Source organism: Hippoglossus stenolepis, chromosome 10 (assembly GCF_022539355.2).
Source record: "Hippoglossus stenolepis isolate QCI-W04-F060 chromosome 10, HSTE1.2, whole genome shotgun sequence".
NCBI classification, from domain to species: domain Eukaryota; kingdom Metazoa; phylum Chordata; class Actinopteri; order Pleuronectiformes; family Pleuronectidae; genus Hippoglossus; species Hippoglossus stenolepis.
The window spans coordinates 9,521,055-9,540,611 of record NC_061492.1 but is presented as its reverse complement, the minus strand read 5'-3'; the positions used below and the strand labels follow the sequence as shown (position 1 = coordinate 9,540,611).

At 40.9% G+C, this 19,557-nt stretch overlaps 2 protein-coding genes across 2 annotated transcripts; one reads left to right on the top strand and one right to left on the bottom strand.

Annotated features, from left to right (window-relative positions):
* Positions 1 to 356: 356 nt before the first annotated feature.
* Positions 357 to 4,436, bottom strand: cenpo (centromere protein O). Its single transcript, XM_035168276.2, has 6 exons — positions 4,261 to 4,436; positions 3,981 to 4,135; positions 3,053 to 3,206; positions 2,687 to 2,958; positions 2,200 to 2,359; positions 357 to 1,259 (listed from the first exon to the last, which is right to left on the bottom strand). The coding sequence occupies exons 1-6, from the start codon at positions 4,280 to 4,282 to the stop codon at positions 1,150 to 1,152; spliced, it is 873 nt and encodes a 290-aa protein (XP_035024167.1). The 5' UTR covers positions 4,283 to 4,436; the 3' UTR covers positions 357 to 1,149.
* A 555-nt stretch (positions 4,437 to 4,991) lies between these two features.
* LOC118116951 (sodium-dependent multivitamin transporter) lies at positions 4,992 to 13,800 on the top strand. The gene is made up of 16 exons (XM_047341638.1): positions 4,992 to 5,261; positions 6,387 to 6,840; positions 6,920 to 6,985; positions 7,460 to 7,511; positions 7,595 to 7,662; positions 7,964 to 8,118; positions 9,157 to 9,297; positions 9,987 to 10,116; positions 10,292 to 10,380; positions 10,997 to 11,109; positions 11,403 to 11,473; positions 11,578 to 11,664; positions 12,086 to 12,255; positions 12,344 to 12,450; positions 12,525 to 12,646; positions 13,184 to 13,800. Exons 2-16 carry the CDS (start codon positions 6,493 to 6,495, stop codon positions 13,328 to 13,330), a joined length of 1,866 nt encoding a protein of 621 aa, XP_047197594.1. The 5' UTR covers positions 4,992 to 5,261; positions 6,387 to 6,492; the 3' UTR covers positions 13,331 to 13,800.
* Positions 13,801 to 19,557: the final 5,757 nt, after the last annotated feature.

The following is a 19,557-nucleotide window of genomic DNA, read 5'->3' as shown; positions in this document are numbered from 1 at the left end:
TATCGTTAAAGAAACTCACACTTAGTCTGTAGTGGTTTTCTATTATACTATATTTTATCTATAACTGAAATAGTGTAGATGTAGCCTTTGTATTCTCAACGTAATTGTATCCCTGAAACCTAAAGTATAACTTGTGGATCTCAAACATTGACCGATCATGTGACATCGGTATTTTTTTGTGGAGCCTGCAAGAAGCTCTGTGGCTGTGGAGGCCTCCTGAAATCCAACCTCACTGCAATTAACCAACAATCCCATTCACCTAATTTCAGATACAATGGGGCTATTATATTACAAACACTCACACAGCCATAGCAGCAGAATGTCTAGCAGCACTCGGGGGGAATGGTGCACGCACATCAGGTAACGACATTGGATTTTATTATAAAGAGTAACATGACAAATTCATAGGAAAATGGCCTAAAAACATGTATTTCTCCATCCAGGTCTTATAAAAATGGATCCAGTCCACAGGCGAGCGGTTCTGCAGAGAGAGCTGAGAGTGTTGAACCAAAAGGAGGAGAGAGATCTTCAGCAGAAACTGAGCATGCTGGACAAACAGTACCGCTACACCTGTAAAATGCTGCAGCAGAGACGGGACTCGCTGATAAAAGAGCAGAGACGAGTGGTGATGGTGAAAGTGTGCGAACCCAAAGCCACAGTCAGCATCGCCATGAAGGAAATCGGAGAGCACAGGGACACAGAGACACACGTGAGAGGCGTTCACACGTCCGATGGCAGGAGACTGTGCTCCAGCAAATCCCAGCATCACCGTGATGGATCTGAGGAGGTGAAGCAGAGTCGGTCGATATCGGCGCCGCTGCCGCCGCCGTCGACCAAACCCACGCGTCCAGTGAAACACAGAGGCTACGTCCAGAGCAACGTGTCGCTCATGCAGATGAAAAATATTGCAACCATCGACTCGATATCAGAAAAAGAACTGGCCAGGCAACAGCGGAAAGCCCGAGAGGAACTGGAGAGGGCGCACCAGCTTCAGAGGGAAACGTTACACAAGAGGGTGGCGGCGTTTATAGAAAGTCTGAAAGACAAAAGCAGTGTAGAAATACTGGAACCTCCATAGAGGAACCTGAAAGTCATCAGCACAAATGTATCATCTACTATCTGTAGATGTCTGTGCTTCATAACTTGTGATTAAATAATATTCCCCATCTTCTTCATGGTCATCAAAGCTTTGTGCAGCGGAGTCTCCATGAGCAGGCCGCAGTTTTTCCTCCACTCTGAAGACTCAAGAATCTCCTTGACTGAAAAATAAAAAATAAATATACATATAACAAAGGAATATGGGTACAGATCCTGGTATGTACATGTTTGCTGGGAAGGTATATATTTGAATATTTTAGGTTTAATACTTTCTATTACGACATTTCTTAGTTTAATACCATAAACAAACCTATTATACAAACCAATCTGCTTTAATCTATTAATTTAATTCATCCTTTTACTGTCCTGAATGCTGATGTGTAACAGGGCTGCGAGGAGAATGATGTTTTCCCCTCTGATATAGTTATTATTTGTTTAGTCTGTTGAAAGTCAGGTGGCTGGAAGTGAAACTTGACGGTGAAAAGTTTCGTTTAATCCTCTGTTGAATTGAATAATTGAATATTCACCATCAGCACAGATAAAACATCATAAGCAAATATAAAGACCTTTACCTTCCTGACATCAAAGTACAGCATCATCTCAATAAACTGGGATCATAAACCCTGCGTCACGACACAAACAGGAGCTGTGAACTCATTACATATACGTTTTGTGCTGTTGGTGGAACAAGATAAATTCATCAAATAGTTCACTGTGGGATTATTTTTCACTTTTTGTTCTTTTAAAGAAAGTAATCCGAAGATTAAGAAATAATGAAAATAATCATCGTGTCAGCCATAAAACGGCCAGAGGTGATTTCTTCAAGCTGGTCCCACAGAGAATATCCTCAAAAATATTTGTTATTTTGATAACTTGATAAATTATGGAAATAGCTACTGACGAAGTCTCAAAGTGAATATCTGACTTCTTATCTCAAATCTAATGTGATATGATAAAGAATAAGAGAGAATAGGTTCTTGTTGATAAATTACAGAAACGCAGGGTGAATGTGAAACAGTGCTCAGCTGTGTGTGCGCAAGTTCAATCCTGGATCATATTGGGTGCAGCCACACGATTTCAATAACAAGTTCGCAAACTTACCATCGCATTCAAACTGGACTCTTGCGGGAAGACATGCAGTGTGGTCGCTGTAGTCCAGCGTGCAGAGGATGGCGGCCTTCGTCTTCGGCACAGTGAACATCAGCACCAGTATCGAACACAAGGCGTTGCTCTCCATCACTTCGATGGTCTTGTGCTGCTCCTGCAAACGGGTGGAGGACGCAGTCAGTCAGGGTCAAGTTGTAAAAGAACCTGCTTTGAGTTATAGTTATGTTTTTGTTTTGATGATAAAGCACAATTCAGCAGTTGTATATCAACCTTTAGCCTCTGTGCATTATAATCTCAATTAACCTTATAAAAAAAAAAAATATGTTAAAGTATGTATTTATAGGAAGCCTATTTAAACCATATTAATGATGCGATTCCTTTGTTTTCACCACTAGAGGCCAGATTTTTTTTTGATATCATGTAGGCATCTAGAGGCAGGTGCTCAAACCTGTCTCGGGCGTATTAGAACTCAACCTGGCACCTTGACAAGCTTCAGCTGCTGCTTGCGCCCAGCGAAGGCATTGAGATGTTGGCTGAGTGTGTCCAGAAAAGCCCGTATGTCCGTCTGCATGTCGCTCTGCTCGGCGAGGCCGCTCAGGGGAATGAACGGGGGGACGTTGTGGCGACAGATCCTCAGCGTTGGCTTCAGGTCCATCTCCAGGTTGTAGGTCTCCAGGCAGACGCCCTCGTAGGCCGTCGCCACAGACACGCACACTCCTTTGCCGTGGCGCGTCTTGACGATGTCGTACCCGCCTGGTGACATCAGCAAAGGGTGAGGAGAATGTAAAGACACACAAATAAAGAATCTTGATGTTTTATACACAAGGACACAGGTGATAGTCGGTACCGATGAGGTGATGAGCGAGCAGAAGATCTTTCACTTGTGTGTGTCTGGCCATCAGCTTCAGTAGCTGTGAGTTCTCAGAGTCTTCATCCATTTCCTCCTCCTCCTCCTCATGTGTGCTCTGTTTGTCCAAAGACGTCCTCAGTCCCTGAAGACTCTGTCACAGGACAACAAGTCATCAGCATGCAGTGCAGTATTCAGTGAAGTGCAGAGTTCTCACAAATCACAACAGTCCCCTTAGCACACTTACATTTTTGATTGGGATCTGCACAAGATTTTCCTCAATAGATATCATGTGTCTGTACCTCTATGAATCACCTGATGTGTCTGTATCTTCATCAATCACCTGATGAGTCTGTACCTCTATCAATCACCTGATGTGTCTGTACCTCTATGAATCACCTGATGTGTCTGTACCTCTATGAATCACCTGATGTGTCTGTATCTTCATCAATCACCTGATGAGTCTGTACCTCTATCAATCACCTGATGTGTCTGTACCTCTATGAATCACCTGATGTGTCTGTACCTCTATGAATCACCTGATGTGTCTGTATCTTCATCAATCACCTGATGAGTCTGTACCTCTATCAATCACCTGATGTGTCTGTACCTCTATCAATCACCTGATGTGTCTGTACCTCTATCAATCACCTGATGTGTCTGTACCTCTATGAATCACCTGATGTGTCTGTACCTCTATGAATCACCTGATGTGTCTGTATCTCTATGAATCACCTGATGTGTCTGTACCTCTATGAATCACCTGATGTGTCTGTATCTCTATGAATCACCTGATGTGTCTGTTGTATGAATCACCTGATGTGTCTGTAGCTCTATGAATCACCTGATGTGTCTGTAGCTGTATGAATCACCTGATGTGTCTGTAGCTGTATGAATCACCTGATGTGTCTGTAGCTGTATGAATCACCTGATGTGTCTGTATCTCAGTCTTCAGCTGCTCTCTCCGGACCCTCAGCGCTTCGGCCTCAGCCCTCAGCTCCTTCACGCGGCTCCTCTGCGGGGGGACATGTCTGCGGCTCCTCGCCTGAACCTCCAGGAGACTCAGGAGACTCAGAACTCCTCCTGCGGGTCACACACACACACACAGACTCAGTCTCTCCCATTCAAACACACGGTTGTTAGCATTAGCTGCTGCAGCCACAACAAACTCCCTCACAGTCTGTGTAGCTCTCCGCGGTCTCAGTTACCTTTAGTAGATGCTCCCTCCATGTTTGTGTAGTCGTCTCCGTTATGTTGTGTTTAAACGTTCTGTTTACTGTTGTGTTTAACTTTGTCTAAACACTCGCTGCAAGTTGTGTGTTTTTCTAGTTTGGCGGCTCCTGAAACGTCATTGCTGTTGCGTTCACGTGTTGTCGAAATAATCGGACAAACTACTTTCTGACTGGGAAAATTCACGTCAACGCCCCCCTCACATCTCTGTACGTACACACAAACTGATTTCAACGAGTACGAGTTGTTAGCTTCGTGAGCTCAGAAAGTAAACGTTTGAAAGTTTGAGCCAAAAGGCGTGAGTCAAGTATTGCATATAGAATTCAGCAAGAAGGCCAGGACATCATTGCCTGAAATGGCTCACATCCGTTTGATATCTTGTTGCATTATGTTAGTTTCTATGTATTTTGACTTGTGAAGCGCTTTGTAACTTTATTCTTTCTTTCTTTTTTTTTATAAATAAAGAACAAATTTCTCTCATGTTGTTTCTAAATTATGCCGTAAAAAGCACATGCACACATTGGCTGTGTCCAAAATTGCTAAGGTATATTTATATAGTCCACTATATGGTGAGTTGTATAGCCAATAAAGTGAAGTGGGTGATTTCGGACCCAACCATTGAAAAGGAACAATTTCCCCACAAAATAAACTGTCCGAGGAGCACGTGAATGCAGCACTGACTAACCCGCCTACATGTTTAACCTCGTCCCGGAAGTAGATTCAAAACAGCTTGATCACGTGTAGTCGTGAGCTGCGATGAGGCGGTGGGTTTATTTCAGACTTCACGAACACAACTTATGACCCAGAACACATCAGGGTTCTTTAAGTACAAAGTTCAGCCAGTGTTTTATCTCCTGATCCTGTTTTTACTGTTGGAAATGTTCAATCGAGGAGTTTTGAAGTAACGTTACTCTCTTGAACACACCCCAGTAAACAGCATGGCGCCACAGTCTGGCCACAGCCGTGCTGACATGTAAAGGTGAGTCTGTCCTGTTTTAAAATTCACCAAACTCATTTCTCCAACATGATGTTATGTTGATTAAGTTTCCTCTTGTTCAGTTGCAGTATTGCAGCTGTTAATATTCATGTGTTATTAATTTCTTTAGTACTTAATTACAGTGTATTGTGACCTTACTGTAATTAGTGGTTTGTTTATCGCTGGGTTTTATCTGATTAGTCTATTGACACATCAGTCAATCAGCAACTCATTTGATAAGTGATTATTATTCCAGCCTTGTCTTGCTTATCAAATGTTTCTCTATTTTGATTGTGGTCAATTCACTTTCTCTGGGACATAGTTTGGGGATCAGATTTTACAAATGCAAATAACTGAGCAAAAGCAACAAGGCAAAAATCCAGAACAATCAAAGGTGGGTAAAATTCCCAAGAAGAGTTGATTTTTAATATGAGAAAAGCCAAATAAGTGTAACTACGTAATCTGGGGGGGGAAACAAACTTAAAAACATTTGTCCACGGCCTTTGTTGACCTGTAAAATCCACGGAGATCGGTTGCTGCTGTTTTTCTTTTGGGTTCCGTACACACGACCGCAGCGGGAGGAGGAGTAACTGGATACTTGACCTTCAACCTTCAACATTTCCAAAGCAACGCTCAGTATTTTTGGATCAGGATAGTTGGGGTGGTGTTGACACAGGGTTGTCTGACCTTGATTTTTCCCATTTCACAGACAGAAGGTCGTCTCATGTAACAACTGACGCAAACAGGTCAGTTTAGTTAACGGTGAAGTAATCTTCCGTCTGGGAATGAAAAAATGTGAAAAAACCAGCTCAGGGGAATCCAGCGTGTGAGGGTTTGATTCTTTAGTCAACTAAAGCAGCAGTGATCAGTTGATTAATCGAGAATCAACAAAAAATGAATCAGAAGTTATAATAATCAATTTATTGTTTTGAGGAATCTTCCAATAAAAATGATCAAATTCAACAGTTCCAGCTTCCGTTCAAATATTTTATGTTGATTTTAAACCCTTCTATGATTGTAAAATATATTTCCATTTTGCTGCTATTCTTTCGAAAAGGATTCGGGCTGCAAATAGCAATGATTTTCAATTGGTCAGATCTGTTTAATCAGCGTCGTGTCTTTCTCCAGGGCTGGACCCTCCTGATGGGTGTGGACGAAGACGCTTCTTATCCGTCTGACTCTGCGACTGCGGGAGGAAGAAACTGTCTCCAGCTGCAGCCAGGAGACGATCACAATGGACCCCTCCGACCACAAGCACTTCACGGTGGTAGACTATGTGGTGTTTGCCGTCTTGCTCGCCGCCTCCATGGGCATCGGCCTGTACTACGCTCTGTCCGGTGGCCGTCAGCGCACCACACAGGAGTTCCTGATGGCAGACAGGAACATGCACTGTCTTCCTGTTTCCCTGTCGCTCATCGCCTCGTTCCAGTCCGCTGTGGCGATCATCGGCGTGCCGGCGGAGATCTACACCCACGGGACTCAGTACTGGTTCATCGGCTGTGCCTACATTCTGGGTCTTCTCATTCCAGCTCAAGTTTACATTCCAGTGTTCTACAGACTGCGGCTCTTCAGCACTTACCAGGTTTAAACTTTAATTTTTCCAGTTGTATTGGTTTGTTCCAGATGTGTTTTCTGAATGACTTGACATTTTGTTTCCACAGTATCTTGAAATGCGCTTCAGTAAAGCAGTGCGTATCTGTGGAACTTTGACCTTCATCTGTCAGATGGTGAGTTCGGTCCCAGTAACTCAGTTCAGTGTGTGTGTTGGCAACAAGCTTTCAATTAATATAACCGATGGCAAAAACTCAGAACTATGTCATTGATAAAGAAACTGCATTTACTGTGAATCAGTCAAGTCTGAGGTAAAAGGAACTGTTGGACATTTTTCCCCAAAAAGAGAAGTTTGTTATCACTCTCATGTCTCAGTAATTAACTTGTTGTTATAACTTGTTTGTTTCTGCTATAAAGAAACTATACAAGTGTAAACGTGACATGTTGTGGTTTAACTGTGTGCAGCAGGAGCAGTTACCTTTAGACAGAGCAAAGCAAATAAGCATATTTCTTTTTAACATATTGTTATTGCTCGGATATAATCGGGTAGATTGATGCATCTATCTATTGGTTTCAGAATCTTCATTTATATACCTTTTGTAAAGTCGATTTAAGTCTATAATTTCTATATTTGATTTACTTGGCTGCAGGTTATCTATATGGGAGTCTGTGTGTATACTCCTGCCTTTGCACTAAATGCAGGTAAGAAAAATATATTTTTCTCTGACTCATGAAATCTGAATGGAAAAGATTTCATGTGTGACTGTGTCTGTGTTTTCTCTCAGTTACTGGGTTTGAATTGTGGGGAACAGTGCTGGCCACTGGGCTCGTGTGCACATTGTACACAACGATGGTGAGTTATTACCACACAGCCAGATGCTCTGACATTTGAATGTTCTCGATTTATGCTCATTCAGGTCTCATTCACTATGAATCATTCACTCTTCTGTTATAAATAAATCACCGTTCAAAATCCGATAAAATTATTTTCATCCCAGAAAGGTGGTAACCCTACAAAACTGGGTTTATGAATCATTTGTAGAGAAAAGTCTTCAATTAAAAGATGTTATGTATTAATATAAAGTGTAAATACAGTATTTAGTGTTTTAATGTTTGCATGTATCAGAGTCATGTGTCCTGTGTTTTCCTTACAGGGTGGCTTGAAGGCCGTCATCTGGACAGACGTCTTTCAGACGGTTGTGATGTTTGCGGGGCAGCTGGCTGTCATCATGGTCGGGGTGCAGAAGACTGGAGGAGTGTCGGAAGTTTGGAGGAAAGTCTGGGAGGGAAACCGCATCTCTGGTCTCGAGTAAGTCATCATCAATCAGGAGCTTCAAGGTTCATGGATGTTTTGCCACTAAACCTTTACACCTCAACTGAGTGGGGCAGCAAAAACTATATTAGCCTTTGTTATGGAAGTTCTCTGGAAGCTGGTGAAAGGAGAACTCGGGCAGCAGCTGATGTAGACTTGATGCATCAAGGAGACCAGAAGGTGGAACAATATACAAACGCTAACAGAGCCACATGAGCAATTGTCACCCCCCAATTCTGAAGATGTCTCCCACAGCATCCCAGTATATCTCCCTCTACTTGTGTCACCCATTCTAACAGCACATCCATGAATGGCTAGAATTGCTGACACTCTCTCTGTTACATGTAGGTGTTCGCATCCTATTGGATAGTTAAGCCTAAAGTATGTATAACAAAATCACATTGTGTCCTTGCATCTTGCCACTGGTGAAATACACAAAAGAGTTGAAGTTGGTGAGAGTTGAAGTTGGTGCCTCTCTGTCTGGGGCATCTGAGTTAGATATGAAAGTCTCTAAGCGTAGACACTACAATGTACTGTTGATTGGTCCTTTATCTATAACCTGACCTTGGTACTGCTTGGAGAGAGAAGGGTGTATCTGTGGAATTAGACAGGCACTATTCTCCTGTACAGATATAATATAATATATAGTGGCATATACAGTAATGTGTGAGGATGGTCAAAGATTCCTCAACAGCCTTCACCTCCAGAAGAATTCCAGCTGCTGGCTCTCCCATCCTGAGCTGGTCTCCGCTGCTGTAGCTACCTCCAGAAACAACAGCTACACTATAACAGCTAATTTCACTGATTTGCACATTTACCCAAGAGAATGAAAGAATGACTTTAGTCAGCTACAGAACTTTGTGGGTTGACTAAAATCCTGAAGGTTCCCGGGGTCAGATTCATCATATTTACCTGTGCATGCACTTTCTTTCATGACATCCTAAACAACAGTGACTGTAATTCAGTTTGATTTAAAGCTTTCTTCTGAATTGTTAAAGTTGTGTCTTTGTGTTGTATTGTCCCTCTTGTTTTCAGCCTGAACCCTGATCCTACAGAGAGACACACATTCTGGACCCTGGGGGTCGGCGGGATCTTCCTCATGCTGTCCCTGTACGGAGTGAACCAGACTCAGGTGCAAAGATATCTCAGCTCGCGCACAGAGAAGGAGGCTGTCAGGTACACGGACTGTAGCCTTTCAGCGTTTCTGTAGATTCAGACTATAGATTTTGATATTAAAGCAAATCGTACATTAAAGCCAACAGACTGAAAAAGAAAGTCAAAAGTCAAAAACTCAGTTGGCTTTTGTTTGAACAGTTATCAGGAAGAACAGGTAGATTATGTAAAGTTTCCAGCTATCTACATGACATTTATTATTCCTCTGCATCATGAGTCACCCTTTCCTATATAGTTGCATTGTAAATAAGTACGGGGGGGGGCGAATAAAACATTTGCTTCCTGTGTTCAACATTGGTGAACTTTGACCGATGATGTCACAGCCTTTACCGATAGCAACGACATTTGTGTGGTCGACCCCACTTGGCTGTCACTGCTGTCACGTCCTGCACTGCCCACATTCAGCAAGCGATGAGATTCACATATGTGTCACCGTGCCCTTACACTGACTGTGGTGACCCCCTGACTTTTCCTATAGCACCACCTGCAGGTTGATAGTTTTGGTTCAGAGTGAAATATATCTGTGACTATTTGAGAAACTATAATGCAGTTGCAAATATTCGATGTCCTAAGCAGCGACTGGAAATTCCAATAACTCAAATGATCACTCTTGCTTCATCATCTGGTCAAAATCTTTATTCACAACTTTGATTCAGGTGTAAATACCTGTAAATCCACTGTTCTCTGTGCAGGTCCTGCTACATGGTGTTTCCCTTCCTGCAGCTGGCTCTGGCTCTCAGCTGTGTGATGGGCCTGGTCATGTTTGCACGTTACTGTGGAGAGGATCACTCCGACAAACTGGGCTCTTACTCCACGGATGCGGTGGGTTTCAGTTTTTCCCTCAACTTATCGTTGTTATCCATCGAGCTGTTTCCTCTATGTTCTGGGGAAAGAGGACAACCATTTTCTAGTGGTTGTATTTAGTTTGTTGTTGCTCACATCTATGCAAAACGAACTGAAGGTTCCAGTAATTTGTGTAATGGTGTATTTCCCGCAGATGGTGTTATACTTTGTGATGGACATGCTGCAGGGTCTGCCTGGGCTGCCCGGACTGTTTGTTGCTTGTTTATTCAGTGCAGCTCTCAGGTACGACGCTCAACCTCCTGTTCAAAACAACACAAGAGCATCGAAGTTTGGTTGTCTCCCTTTTACCAAAACCAGGAAAGATGCTGTAAAGAGCCCAGTTGCACAGGCAGCTATTAAATGCTCAAATTTAATATTTCACGATTCGGTTCACTCTTGATGGAGTTGTAGAAATCACTGACGAGGTTTGACTTGAGTAAAAGTCACCCTGAATAAACGTTGCACTTTATTCTGGGGACGTTTTGAGCTCATAGTTCCTGTCAGCTACATTAGAACCTCACCGTTTACACTACTTATTGTTCTGTTTACCTTATTTAAACATTTTAATATCTTTATTTGATACTTACTGAAAGTTCTTTGATACTTACTGAACGTAATGCAGTCTAATACAGAATATATCCTCCACAATGATTTTACAGTGGAATCAAGACTCTTTAATGAACATTATAACCTTCATGAAGTGAGAATTTACTACAGGACCGATGTATTAGACATTAGTTTTAGCTTGGTGTTCCTCATAATCTGCCAACTCGGTGTCCAATACGCATTTTAAAATACTTTGATGATTTGATGAAGAACCCCCTAATGATGAGTCTTATCTTTTGTTTTTCCCCTGCAGCACCATCTCCTCTGCCTTCAACTCTTTGGCCACTGTGACGATGGAAGACCTCATCAAACCTCATTTTCCAGCCATGACGGAGGCCAGAGCGATCCTGCTGTCCAAAGCCTTAGGTGAGCTCTCTGAAGCTGGTAGCTGGTGGGCGGGTACGTCACATGTCACTCAGGTTGGTAGCTGCTTTACGGAATGAAGGCCGGGAACGCAAACACATTTTCTTCAAAGTCTTCTGGAGGAGAGAATAACCCTTTTGCTACAGACTTTGGCCTTTTTGTAACTTAGCAGAGCTTTTACATGCACAGAAAAAAAAGAAAATAAACACTAAAGGAAAGAGAAAACCTGAAAAGTATTATAGCTGCATAATAAATGAAAGTTTTACTCAAATGTTTTGACTTGTCTCCTCAATAAGCTATGTCCTATGGGCTGCTGTGTCTGGCCATGGCCTATCTCACCCACCTGATGGGTGATTCAGTTCTACAGGTAAGCTCACAGGTTGTATGAACCAATAATAACCAACTCTTCTCACTACGTTTGGTCTGAATATTCTAATAAGTGTTTTTATTGTTTTGACGTTTGAACTCCAGGTGGCTTTAAAAATCTTCGGGATGGTCGGGGGTCCTATTCTGGGTGTGTTCTCTCTCGGGATGTTTTTCCCCTGGGCCAACTCCACTGTAAGTTCCACATCCCAATGAGATCTGGCATGAGACAATATACAGTATAATCTAGTTTTAATACTGTTGTGCTTACTTTGGTCAAAATGATGTTGACATAAATCATCAGTACTCAATAATCTGATCTTAAAATGAATTTAAAAGACCAAATACTTAAATAATTGGTTCTTGAAAACTTACAATACAGCCGTGGCTCTGAACTGCTCTGCTGTCCTTTATCTGCATTTGAGAGGGTGAGATAACCAGAGTGGAGATTTTCTGGAGAGTCTCAGCAGCCTCCACAAACATGTGTAGTTATGTTGAGCTCACAAATGGTGTTTCCTTGCATCTCTTTTGTATGGGATCGTACAGAAACAACTCTGATGTTGGAAGCCACTGGCTGGACTGTTGAAATCATCATTGGTTTTGCTGTTGTCTCCAGGGAGCGTTGGCAGGTCTGGGTGCCGGTCTGTCCTTGGCTTTCTGGGTCGGCATCGGGAGCATCTTCACTCGTAGCCCCGGCACGAGGCCGCCGCCGCCTAACTGCAGAGTCAACCTGCTGTCAGACAACATGACTGCTGTCATTCAGACTGCAATAAGCAGCAATGTGAGGTATAAATCGCTCAGTCTGCACTGTGTGTGTGTTTTTAGTGTTTATTGTGGTCGTATCACAACTTAATCATCTCTCTCTGTTCTTCAGCCGACCCTCTGGATTGAAGAGGTTTTATTCACTGTCCTACATGTGGTACAGTGCGTTTAACTGCTTCACAGTCATTGTGATAGGCCTGATCATCAGCTTTCTCACAGGTAGGCAGGTTTTACATTTACAGTTGCTCTTCAGAACGTTTCAGTCTTTAACCTTTAAAATGTTTTCTCTTCAGGTCCTATGAAAGAGGAGGACGTGACACCAGGCACAGTCTTTCCCTTGTTGGGGAAACTGCTGTGTTTTCTACCTGAACACCTGAAAAAGAAGCTGTGCTGTGTGACTCCACTGGGACAGACGGTGAGTGAAATGACGGAATGAGCTTGAATTCGCTCAGAAAAAAACAATTCCCAAGTTCCCATCTATATCAGCCTCAGGTCGTGTCGGTAGTTCTGTTGGCTGCTGAATAATTTCCTGATCAATATAAGATTTTGATTGTTTCTTTATTGTTTTACAGACATATACTGGAAGATTTCTTTTTTTGCACTATATTAATATTGACTTTGGCCTTTTGACCTTTGTCAGATTAGCTCCAATAATTAATCATCTGGAGATACCCTCCCAAGTTATGTCCCTACCAAGTTTTGAGAAATTCTGTCCTTCCGAGTTACTTTACACACACACACACACACACACACACACACACACACACACACACACACACACACACACACACACACACACACACACACACACACACACACTCACACTCGCGCTCACTGTTTCTGGCTAAGCTGACGTGAAACGAAATCATTTGTCATTGTAGAACTGTAGTGTTTTACGTCCTGGCTGTGAAAAGTGTAAATCAATTATTTAATGTGTCCCTTATTCTTGCAGCTCTCATCACAACAAACGCAGCCTCCGCAGTCCAAAGAAAGTAACGGTTCGGCCTTACGACAAGAGGACAGAGGATCACAGGAAGAGATGGAGAGCTTTCTTCCGGATGCTCACACGCCTTATGTGGAGCATGAAACAGCCGTGTGATGAAGTCTCTCGTGTGTCGTGTTAGAAAACCTCTTCGGACAAAGCACTTGGCCAAACAACACAATCATATACTGTTGAATTTGTGGTTAAAGATTGAGATTTGCACTGTCTAATGCTGCTGCGCGCTGAAAGCTAAACAATGTTTAGTCAGAAGATGTTTTTTAAAAAATCTACTGGCCTCTTCATGTTTCATAAAGTACGAACGTGCAGCTGAGCCTCAGAGTTTGACTGATAATCACATGTTTGATTTTCAACCCTAACCCTTGGGTCCAAACATGTAAAGATGCTGCTGTTTGAGAATCAACATCCAGTGAACTTTATATCAACAGAAATGTTTTATAACTGGATTTTCTACTGCACATACTTGACTGTTGTTCAGCACTACTGCAGCTTCATGAATGTTATTAGTGGAGTCTGGCTTTAATGCAGCTGAAACTGAAGAAAAGAAAGAATAAAGATTTTGTATTTAATATTTTCATAGTTTTTGCTCTTTTTGTGATAAAAACTTTTTTACCCTCAAGGCTCACTTGCATATGGAATGATGTGAGGCGAGTTACGTGTTAGTTTGAATCCTAAATAAGTCATAATGAACTCTTCAACATACACACAAACATAAAATCTATTATATCAAATAAATACATACTTTAGGAGTTCGGGTTTATTCCATATGATCCTTCCATCATTTAAATATTATTCAAATATCTTGTGTTGTAAGGAATACCAGCAGTAAATTTGCATCAGTGGTGAAGCAGGTAGATGTGATGAGTTGCTTTTCACGAGGGGTAAAGTCCCTCCTGCACCTGAAGGTGAATAAACAACATTTACAACTTTGTGTTTATATAGCCAGCTTCTTATCGCAAACACCATGTGTCTGTCTCGTTTTTTGAAAGTCAAATGAGTTCTGAATGACATCCTGTTTAATTTTGCATGACCACATGCAGTAACTGTTTTAAGTATGCTCATGGAAAGTGACTGTGGTCTTGTGTTCTTTATCTCCCTGCTTGAGCGGCTGCTTGGCAGCATCAGCTCAGATTCTTCATCTGAGATGCTGCTGTGATGGTTCAGTAATACAACCCCGGGAAAACAGGCAAGTATTCATATCATGTTATTCTGCCTGCCTTTTAAACCTCCTACTGTATTATACATCTTTGTATACTGACACAAATGCTAAATAGGAGACTAATTCAAACAAGGACTCTTTTTCCTGTGCTTGATATATTTTGTTTGTGCCTAGATTGTATTTTTAATGTTCTTCATCCTTCATGTATGTAAATGGTGAGGACAAAGGTCGAGACTACCATTAACTGCACCAAACCAGAACATTATCAACTTCATAAAAGTAAAAATAAATGGCAGCAGGTTGGATGGATGTACTAATAAAGTGGTCATGGAGTGTCTATCATCAGTCATCTTGTTTGCAGAGTCCATTTCAGGTATTTGATTTGGTTATTTATTATTTGCAGGAACATGAACAAGATGTAGGGCTTTATATTGCTCTATATCCTGAGGGCTAAACATTGATCAGGTTAGTCCAGTAACTTTGGGATTCTACCTAAATTTCAACTGCAACATAAAATGACATCACATTAATCAAACTGTGACTGACCTTCACAGGCAGCTGGAGAAGGTAAGATGATTTATATGAGTTTAAAATCAATAAATGGGTTTTTTAGCCTTAATTTTCTTGACGTCTTTTCTTGATTTCTGTATGTTCTGTATTCAGCCCCCTCAACACAAATGTATTATGTCAAACTGACAATCGATAAAGAAGTGCATCACAAACAACATTGCTGAAGTCTAACCTGGGTAGTTCCACCCGGCAAGTTGGCGAACTAATCCGACAACAAAGTAAACCATTTTCTGATATTTAAATACTGCATGTTTCCATTGTTTGAGTGAAAAAAAGATCCAAAAGTAAACTATTTGTGCTTTTTCTCTAATAAGCCTGTAAGGACGTTTGTGGGTAGAGAGTGTCGCTGCGGAGTCAGGCCACCAGATGGAGTGATAACGTGTATTGTCAGTCTAATTCCAAGTGTTGTGTAGCGACACGTGCACTTTCCGTGGTGCGTCTCACGTGTGTGTTTTCAACCTTTGGGTATTTGCATTTTTAACCTGTGTGTGTCTTTGGCCTTATCTGTGTGTTTGTTGCCATGCCAGTATCACAAAGTTTGACATCTTCTGTTCTTCACGAGTTACAATCAGAGGATCCATTCGAATACAGGAACTGCGCTTTCATGATTGTCTGGCAGGCAGACACACAGAGGAATTTCAGAGATTGTAGTACTGAATTGTTACGAAGGGTAAATAAAGAAAGTAATATAAGTATCAATTCCATGTAGATCAGGAGTAATATCACTAATTTAGGAATTTTATTTTCCAATACTATAATGATAAGTGAAAAGTTACAAAATAAATGTTTTTACAGATGAAAAAAGTCTACAGCACTTTAGCCAGGTTTGACGTTTTAAAATTACCAAATATAGGTATTTCTTTTTGATTATGAATTAAAAAAACTTCATTTCTTTAATAGGATCTGTTTCAATATGTGACTGAGAATATGCATTTTTTCTTCATGAGTTTTTGGAAGCATTGTATGAGATTAGAAATGACAATCGTCAAAAACATGAGTCCACATGGCCTGATCCAGAAATCAGAAATCCTAATCGCATCTCTGGCAGCCTCACTCAATCTAGAGCAGGTAATTCAACCCATGGGCTTATAGCAGAGCACTAATTTAAATCCTACTTTTCCTCTTAAATCAGTCTTTAATCAAACAAAAATAACATTTGAACTCTTTTCAAACTCATTATAATCGAACTAAGAACAGAAAATGAATAATGACATAAATGTACATATACTTGGTTAAATATGGTACAAACTTAAATGTTTCTCACCAGGAGACCTCTAGAATAACTATTGGATTCCTTGACTTTTTATTTACTGCCATCATCATAAAAAATGTATAAAATACATATGACACACAATAATATATTGCAGTTAGTATATATATAGTAGTTCAATAAACGCATAAAAAATACATATTTTTCTAGGTTAGGGCTTACCATTGTTGAGTCAATTAAGAAAAGTCTTTGGAAAGGTCCAGTGTGAATTTAGGTGAAAGGTCTATTAGCGAAATTTTATAAAATATTCCCTGAATTTTCACTAGTGTGTTTCAACCCCTGGGAATTGTATGAATTGTTTCTTTACCTAAGAATGGACCCTTTATATTTAAATACTTATATTTACATCTAGATGCGGTCCTCTCTCTGAGCCGCCATTTTTACAGTAGTATTTTACAAGGTATATTTCATTTTACAGAAAGTGCCATAAAAACTCCAGAGGACATTATGTCATGTTTCTGCGCTTAGAGGACGCTGACAATATTCCAATCAAGTCTGCGCCTCAGGTTTTGTTACCGATTCTTATTTCTCACAGGATGTCGTGGTTGCGATGCCACAACCTGTAATCGACCAACAACGGCTTCGTATACCACATCACGGGAGGATCTGAGCACCATGCCAGTGTGGTGGCGGAAAGACAACGAAAAAGCATATTCCATAAACTAACGGCACAGAAGCCACAGACATGAGCGTTAACCGCGCGCAAATCCAGACTCACTCTCAGAACATGTCAGCCTTCTGGGAAGGGTATGTTTGTTCAGTCTCAGTATTCAACATATTTATTTGAAATAAATAAGAAATAGACATGTCGGTGGTGGAAGATGACAAAGTACATCTAGTACTGTACTTGGGCCCAATTTTGAGAACTTGTGCTTGCTAATGATACATTTCCTTTTCAGGATACTTCACTGAGTTTTGGGGTTCATTACGTATCTGACAGCTTTATTGCTTTGCAGGTTAAATTAGTCTGTTTCAAGGGTTGTGTTAGCGTTAGTATTTTAATGTCCATCAAGTGACAGTTGGATGAGTCTGAAGACTAAATGTTGGAAAATGAATAAAGAATTGGTGTGTAGAAGCTCAACATCTCAGCTGGAGATGCCAAAGCAGCCAGCAGCTCCAGCTATGCTGTCTACTGTTAAGTTGCATTGTGGGTAATGTGGGCAGCACGTTTTAGGAAGGAGAGATAGATGGAACAAAATGGAGATATGAGGATTATTTGAAATGGTTACATTTATCAATCAGCTGCCGTAGTTGTGTATAGTGCTGCCACTCAGACACTGCTAATTTATCACAGTAGCCGCGATATTGCAATCTAATCCCCCTGCTGCTACAAGGTTTTTCCCGTGGAGAGGAAACACACACAGGCAGATAACCTAGTTAAAGTATCTAGTTTCTATAATACAATCAAGATTAAAGTCAAGCAGTGCTTGTGTCTTTCCCCAGAGTTGGTGGAGACCAAATAAGCAAAAAAAAAAATTAACGCATTTGTGTCCCTACAGATTTGCGTGTGTTAATAAGGAAAAGGTGACAATCACGTTAAGGCGCTGTGTTTACAGCTGGTTTCCACTCACGTTGTTAGAACTGTTGGTTTCTTTGCAATATTATCACGACCTTGGGATAAAAGTTTGATTTATAGAAATAAAAAATTGAAAGGAATGAGTTTTTTCTGGTTGAAATTGCTAATATCTTATGAAGAGGGACTCACCTTGTCTGTGCATGCAATCTAAATCGGAATAGTCAACATTCCACTTTATCATCCCTATCTGTTTTGTTTTTCTCAGGACAGTACATAATTCCATCAAAAAGATCATTATCATAAATCCACAGAGTGCACCAGTGCCGTAATGGACGTAGCTCTCCTGCAAACATTTTCATCACCACAGTCCCAGAATTTCCGGCTGTCGCTCATGGAGAATTACTACAAGGTAAGAGGCAAATGTTTGAATTAGGGAGGAGACAATAGAGCTTATACTACCGTGACATGGAGAAGTCAAGACATGCTGGCAAAAATGATTCCATTAAAAGCCGATTGTAAGTACATTTCTTGAACTCATCTTCATTGCCCATTGATTCTTACGCGCCAAGCAGTGAGAAATGACATGTGATGCCTTTGTGATCACAGACTCCTCTGGAAGCTGTTTATGCAGCTGAGACAGGGAGTCAGCTGCGACTCACCTCAGCAAGACCGAAGCTAACGTGCATTTCACAGCATACTCAATCAGACGAGAGGCCAACGTCATTTGATATCAATATCATATATGGTAATAAGGTTTCTCCTGACATCAGGGTCTAACATATGAAGATATCTCTTTTTGCCTTATTATATCTCTGTGTGTATTTCATATAGTGCACTTAATGAGATTCAAGATACAGCATATTGTGAATTTGAGAATATCTTAATTTTACTGCCTTCTAGCATAAAGTATTTTATCATGTTATTAATTCAGTTATAAGTAATGTAATGTGAATGATAAATCAAGCCACAACATTTTTTTTTTAAACACAGTTGGAGAAAAGTTTCTGTGAAGCGGAAGGTGACTGGGAGAAGCCAAGCTGGGTTCACTGCAGTGTTACAGTGCAAGGACACGAGACGGACTGGACAAGAAGGAAATGCAGTAATCGTAGGCTGATTAATCAATAATCATATTTGCTGATGGAATATTTTCTTTTGATTGACTAATCGGCTAATGAACTTATCGATCCCAGCTCTACATGGGAACAGGAGGAAGCAGACTGTGTAAACAACAATGTGTCAATGTTGCTGCGCTCTGCACATATAGCCACATTTTCTTTATTTAAAAATGCATATTCTGGTTTTCAGCGATCACATACTATCGGCATTAAACACATCCATAAGTATTTTTACAGAAGGTTGTTAAGTTTTGTATCACACTGTTATGGAATTATAACTCCTTAGTGGAGGCTTGGCGATTTCCTTCTTGACATGAATTAATTGTCACAAATACAAAATATCATTGTTGTTATGAGTTGTTGACATCGGACGTGGCTCATTAAATGAAATGCTGAAGATGTATTTAACCGCCTTGATAGCAATATTAACTCACTAATAACTCAGTGGCTATCAACACCGTGTCAACATGAAGGCAGTGGATGTACTCGATGTTTGAGTCAGCAACAGCAAAGGCTCAGGCTGAATGGATCAGGAGTGGATGTAAAGTATCTCAGACGAATCTCTGCTAATCTTTTAATTGACCTTGTCAATGGGTTGGAACTGATATGGGAGAAAGAGGTACTGCCTTTTTGTGTAAAGATCTAAGCACAGCATAGATTTCTTAAACTTAAAGCATTTGATACCATTATGGTGGA

What these genes read in the sequence shown, in the direction of transcription:
- cenpo (XM_035168276.2), bottom strand. Translation starts at nt 4,282, where the DNA reads ATGGAGGGAGCATCTACTAAAG. An exon ending in CTGAGATACAGACACATCAG is followed by an intron (nt 3,207 to 3,980) that starts GTGATTCATACA and finishes GTCCTGTGACAG; the next exon opens with AGTCTTCAGGGACTGAGGAC. An exon ending in AGTCCAGTTTGAATGCGATG is followed by an intron (nt 1,260 to 2,199) that starts GTAAGTTTGCGA and finishes TTTATTTTTCAG; the next exon opens with TCAAGGAGATTCTTGAGTCT.
- LOC118116951 (XM_047341638.1), top strand. Translation starts at nt 6,493, where the DNA reads ATGGACCCCTCCGACCACAAGCACTTCACGGTGGTAGACTATGTGGTG. An exon ending in TCCCCTGGGCCAACTCCACT is followed by an intron (nt 11,665 to 12,085) that starts GTAAGTTCCACA and finishes TGTTGTCTCCAG; the next exon opens with GGAGCGTTGGCAGGTCTGGG. An exon ending in GATCATCAGCTTTCTCACAG is followed by an intron (nt 12,451 to 12,524) that starts GTAGGCAGGTTT and finishes TTTTCTCTTCAG; the next exon opens with GTCCTATGAAAGAGGAGGAC.